Source organism: Helianthus annuus, chromosome 3 (genome assembly GCF_002127325.2).
Source record: "Helianthus annuus cultivar XRQ/B chromosome 3, HanXRQr2.0-SUNRISE, whole genome shotgun sequence".
NCBI classification, from domain to species: Eukaryota; Viridiplantae; Streptophyta; class Magnoliopsida; order Asterales; family Asteraceae; genus Helianthus; species Helianthus annuus.
The window spans coordinates 150716674-150722623 of NC_035435.2; the positions used below are offsets into that span (position 1 = coordinate 150716674).

The following is a 5950-nucleotide window of genomic DNA, read 5'->3' on the forward strand; positions in this document are numbered from 1 at the left end:
TCATTGCTGACTGGGCTGTCAAATAAGGCAAAACGCCCGAGGATAGAGAGATTACCACTACATACAGTCTTTTTTTTGAACGGCCAACAAACTCAATTCCGAGCACTCTCGGGGCACTCACTGGACAAACGGAGTATTCCGAGAGTAACCCGAGTCCACCACCAATTCCGGGGAAAACCCGGTAACCCACCCGCCCGTAGGCACGACAATGAAATTACCGGTAAAACTCGTTTGGCTTAAGGATCCAACCCAGGTTTTCCTGGGTCTCCTATCATTGTCCACTAGTGCCTCACTTTGCACCAAGTGAGAGTCGAACCTGCATCTCTCAAGAGAAATACATACATTACATTACATATAGTCTTGCCAGGAATAGTTTTGGTATCTCAAATTTCAATCACTTTACCATCTATTTATTACAGCTATTTATTTTCTAGTTATTGCACACCCAACCCAACTAACCCTACAACAATCAAACACATCGAACCAAAAAAGTAATAACCTCCAAATCCCCCATACCTACAAATGTTTAAATACTGTCACCCACCAGGCCACGTTTTCAACACTCACCATTTATATACACACACATATACATATCAGTCAACAAAACACCACAACTCTCTTCAATTACGACGGAGTCTACAACAACTCTAACCCTAACTAATCTATAGATTCCGTAGGTCTTCTGGTCCTCATTCAAATCAATGGCGGTCTCGAAGGTTCATATCCTTCTCCTGTTATCGCTTTTTGCCCTAATCTTCACTCCGATTAGAGCTGATGAGTCCGGTGACGGAGTTGTTGTTGTTGGATCTGATGATTCTGAAGCGTTTCGAATCGAATTGGAAAAGCTCACATCGAAGATCCAGTCACTTGGTTTGTCTTTTTTTTTTTTATTTACAGAATTTAGATGTTATATTGTTATGTCAGTAGCAGTATTAGAGAATTAGGGATTTAGGTTACTTGTTTGGCAAGTAATGTTGAATTGAAGTGAATAGATGGTTAAGGTTAAGTGTGTGTTTGATTTAGTTTGGATTTAATATTCTGATTAGCTGATTTACATAATTTTAGTAGAATTAGATATTCAAGAAACTTGTCTTGCAAGTAATATCAAATTGAAGCAAATAGATGGTTAAGTGTGTGTTCAGTTTACTATGGAATTGATGTTCCGATTTTACATGATTTAGTTCTTTTCGACATTGTGTTAGTAGCAGCATTAGTAGAATTAGAGATCTGGTAACTTGTTTGGCAAGTAATGTTCAATTGAAGTGAATATGTGGTTAAGGTTACGTGTGTGTTTGATTTGGCTTGAATTTGATGTTTTGTTTTGTTTGAAGAATCACTTGTTCACAAGAAGAGTGAAGAGTTAAGAAGTAAAGATGAGATCATTGCTGCGAAAGAGAAAGCAGTTGCGGATAAGGAGAAGACAATTAAAGAGAAATCGGATAACATTGCTTCGTTGCAAAATGATGTAGCTTCTCTTAAGGTAGGGTTACAATGAAATCATGACTGTCTTTTTGGTTTATTGATTTTTTATATCTTTTTTTTCTAGGTTAAAGGGTCTTCGGATGCTAAGGAGCAGGTGCAAAAGGCTAACAAGCGATCGCAGGAGTTAGAGAAGCAGGTTTTTATGCAGTGGAATTGGTTTGTTGAAGTGTTTAATGATTTACATTCAGTATGGTTTATGTTTTTTTGTTTTTTTGTTGCAGGTGGAGAAACTACAGTTGGAATTGGACCTTAAGGCCGGTTTAAGGGAAGTCATGGAAACTCGATCAAAAGAATTGGAGAAGAAGATGCTTGAAACAAATTCCAAGATTAAGGATGTAAGTTATTGTAGTAGTGTTTATATTTTTGGTCCAGTTGAGGGGGGAAGGCTGAGCGCGATATTCAAAATTGCATTTATCCCCATATGTGGTACAAGGGTAGGGATCCTGTACATTAATCCAGAAGTGTGAGAAGTGTATTATAACACTATATAACACCATATAAACACCGTAAAACAAGATGTACCACCATATAACACTATGTAACACTATGTGACACTATATAACAATATATAACACTATACATCTATCATAGACATGCTATCAGACAACCTATAGTGTTATATTTGTTATATAGTGTTACATAGTGTTATATGGTGTTACATATTGTTATACGGTGTTTATATGGTGTTATATAGTGTTATAATACACTTCTCACACTTCTGGATTAGTGTACAGGATCCTCAATCTGTGGCACAAAGCTTGTACATTTCATAAGCCCAAAATGATGCAGTAAATGGTAATCTTTTTGTTTTTCTGTTTCTTTGTTTCAGCTTCAGCAGACTATTGAAGAACAGAAGGCGAAACTTCTTAAAACTGAGCGTGCTCTTAAAGTTGCTGAGGTATGCTTGCATCGTGTTGTAATTATTTAGCTGTTTAAAGTAACAGTGTGATGTGTATATATCTTTAATTTTATATAGGAGGAACTTATGAAGACTAAGAATGAAGCTGCACAGAAAATCAAAGAATTGACAGAGGTAAATCCTGAATTATTTTATTAGTCAGTACAAGTATTTTGTATTAGGTTGGTATACAGATGGTAATCATGTTTTATTTTGTGGACCAATCGTTTTCCGGCTCATTTGACGAAATCTTATTACGTGTTACGCATTTGTATTCAGGTTCATTCTGCATGGTTGCCACCTTGGCTTGCAGCCAGTTTGTCATCTAGTCAGGTAGCTGTCTTTTGAATATGCCACACATGCTTATAAGAATATAGTTGTGAGGTTTGACCGTTTGACCCCATCAATAATTTGCAGTCTTATTTGGAAGCTCATTGGAGTAAGCATGGAAAACCTGCTTTTGATACTTTCACAAAGAAGGTAATTTTTATTTGTTCTTTTTTTGGTGTATTCTTATTCTATGTATAAATTACTGTAAATCATGTTAAGATAGTTTCTTTTCATTATGGCAGACTTTGGAGAAGAAGGCACAAGCCGAAAAGTGGGCTGAACCTCATATAGACACGATCAAAACTGTAAGAAAATTTTCCGATTGTAATCTAACTGTTCATATTTCACCTATATGGCTATATCGTTGATAATCACTGGTATTTTGTTGTAATCCTAAATTATGCAGAAGTGGATTCCTGCTGCAAAGGAACAATGGGTGATTGTCAAAACTAATGTTGAGCCACGTGTGCAACTATTGACCAAAAAGACCAAAGAGGTCTATGCTCAATCAAAGGAGGCTGTCACTCCACATGTGATTAAAATAAAAGAAGTTGTAGACCCTCATTTCCAGGTAAGCTTTCATCGATCTTCTTGCTAGTTTCTCAAAAAAAAAAAAAAGTGTCGGGTCATGATATGAAAGTTGTGTCGGGCCAGGTGGCAAAGAAGTTTTGCAAGCCGTACATTGATCAGGTTGCTGTTGCAACAAAACCTCATCTTGATAAAGCACAGGAAGCGATGAAGCCCTACACGAATCAGGCGGTTCAAGCGTATGCTCAGTTTCTTGAATCTGCAACTACATACCATAATCAGGTACTACTTTATCTATTGATGTTCTTCACTTCTTCATATTCCATTTGATGGGCGTTTGGATGTGTGCTATGAAACTTGTTATCTGATTAATGCGTCTTCAAATCACAAATCATAATAACTAGTTTTAGTGTTTGGATAAAGTGAATTGGATTGGGGGTCAAACAACTAGTTATGGAAAATGGCTTTATATCAGCTGCAAGGAAACCAATTATACAAAATGTGTTATAGTTGATAAAACAAGGTGCATAAGCAATCGAAAAACCGTCTCAAGTCACACGTTTTAAGCGTTTAACTACAGCTGATTGTTTGATTTTGGTTATGTAATGTCACATAACCAGTGTTTCTTTTTTCATGTTCTAGATTGTGTCAATGATTATGGTGGGATATCTAATTGAAATTCATGCTACAAGCTGATCTTATATTATATACACTTAATCTTGATACAGTTATTGTTTTTTGATCTACACCAAAAAAATGTAAAAAAAAAAAATACTATTTAAATGTGAAGGTTCAAGGAACTGTTGAAGAATCGCTGAAAAAACATGAACTTACAGAATCTCTTGCAACTAAGGAGTTTGTATGGTTTGCTGTATGTCTCTCTTCCCTCAACCCAAAATAAACGGCTTTCTATTTTTACAAACAAGCATGAATTGGTATATTAATCTTTCAGGCCTCCGCTTTGTTGGCACTGCCTGTCATCATTTTATTCAGAGCTTTATCAGCCATCTTTTTGTAAGTTTTCGTAATCTGCATGTTTCATTCGTCCACTTATTATTCGTAATGTATACATCATAATGCTTCCTGTGACTTTTACACGTTTTATAATCTTATATTTCAAATAAATAACCTTACAACTTCCCTGAATTTGTTATTGGAATGCAGTGGGACCGCTAAGAAGCCCACTAAAACTAGCAAGACAAGCCATACACGTCGCAAGGCTAAACGAGCACATGCAGATAAGTAGTGAGACAGAAAGCCGATATGCTCATTTTACATGCATTTTAGGTATGCAGCTTTCAATCCCCCTACCATTGTCCATTTTTCTAAATATACAATGTATTCAATATGATTTCAAAACTATTTTTATTAAACGAATAATAATATTTCTTGTAAATAAAGTGCTTTAGGGCGTTGTAACTTGTAAGCATTCGGCTACATCTTATCAAGTTTGATATGCTTTTAAACTGGTACGATCCATCTAACTAGTTTCATTTTCAAAACTATTTTTTAAACATATATATTGGACATTGATTTTTTACTTTTCTTAGTCTTGAAATGCTCAATTACGGCATTGCGTTATAATATAGTGCAATAATGATACATATAACCTAGAAACCTAGTGAATCTTGACCAAGTTGTGAAGATTAAACAATAATCCATTTGACACTAAAAAGTCAAACATGAATCAACACTTCAAGATAACTGGATGGATTTGAAGTGATGTATTATTGTAATGAGATTTTAATTTCCTTTTTCTTTATTTTTGTGATATACAGAGCAGAAATTCTCCATTCATGGAGGTCTTACTTGTGTTTTCCGACAGCTGCTATTTACAGACGTCATCAAAGTTTGCTTCACATAGAAGAAGAAAGAACAGAAAGATAAAAATGGTGTTTAAGAAGTAGGTTAGTACGGACATGTGTGTATCATGAGTGTTTAATTATTGTAGTTTATCTACTTGTACCTTATATTTCAAAGCCTTCTCATTTTGACATTTTGGTGATTGCGATTCATACTTGATAACCTTCGTTTTCTCTGTGTTCTTATTGAGATGAGATAGGTTGTCTGTCTTAATTTGCCACACATTTGTATATGTGCATAACATAATATTACACGTTATGTTATATAGTGTTAACTCATCAACTATGCACAAACATACAATTTCGTGTTCCTCTACCAAGTTTGAGCACGAAGCTCTTACTCTGGCTGGAGGTTCTTTTTTCGTGATTTTGGCGTTGGTGGAAACTTCAGCGTATAGACATGGACTAATCCGATCTTACATGTCCAACAAAGCATTGAGAATTTGACACTTTTGTTAGAAAGTTGTTCATGGAAATCCCTACGTTTAACTTATATTGAAAATGATAAAATATATTGATATCTTTAAAGAGTTGTTACCTCATAGATTTCATATTTTTTTACTTGATTGTAATTCGAGCCTGGGGTTTGAGGAGGGTAAGATGTAGACAGTCTTACCTCTACGCCGTAAGAATAGAGAGGTTATTGGTGGGATTTAGATGATGATGATGATTACTTGATTGTAATTATCAATTTATCATAGTATAGAAAATATTTATGTGTAATAACAAACTATACATGTAGAATCTCCATGCAACCTTGACAATTTGACACATGACCTTTATGGTTGAAATGCATGCCATTTCGTTGTTAACTTCTTGATAAACCAGACATGGTTTTTCTACTGTATAT

The 5950-nt window shown here is 35.2% G+C and overlaps 1 protein-coding gene across 2 annotated transcripts; it reads left to right on the forward strand.

The window, feature by feature from the left end:
* Positions 1–519: 519 nt before the first annotated feature.
* Positions 520–5314, forward strand: LOC110930200. 2 transcript variants are annotated; one of them, XM_022173449.2, is made up of 15 exons: positions 520–870; positions 1332–1480; positions 1547–1618; positions 1704–1817; positions 2312–2380; positions 2459–2515; positions 2660–2713; positions 2798–2860; positions 2953–3015; positions 3117–3281; positions 3365–3520; positions 4029–4109; positions 4191–4252; positions 4403–4525; positions 5017–5314. In XM_022173449.2, the coding sequence occupies exons 1-14, from the start codon at positions 702–704 to the stop codon at positions 4482–4484; spliced, it is 1356 nt and encodes a 451-aa protein (XP_022029141.1). In that variant the 5' UTR covers positions 520–701; the 3' UTR covers positions 4485–4525; positions 5017–5314. The 2 variants fall into 2 exon arrangements, with proteins under 2 accessions (XP_022029141.1, XP_022029142.1); XM_022173450.2 differs by having other exon boundaries at positions 5022–5314.
* Positions 5315–5950: the final 636 nt, after the last annotated feature.

Excerpts from the sequence above, each read along its gene's own strand:
- LOC110930200 (XM_022173449.2), top strand. The coding sequence starts at position 702 with ATGGCGGTCTCGAAGGTTCATATCCTTCTCCTGTTATCGCTTTTTGCC. Across the intron at positions 1,481-1,546 it reads ATGATGTAGCTTCTCTTAAG|GTTAAAGGGTCTTCGGATGC; the intron begins GTAGGGTTACAA and ends TTTTTTTTCTAG. Across the intron at positions 3,521-4,028 it reads CAACTACATACCATAATCAG|GTTCAAGGAACTGTTGAAGA; the intron begins GTACTACTTTAT and ends TTAAATGTGAAG.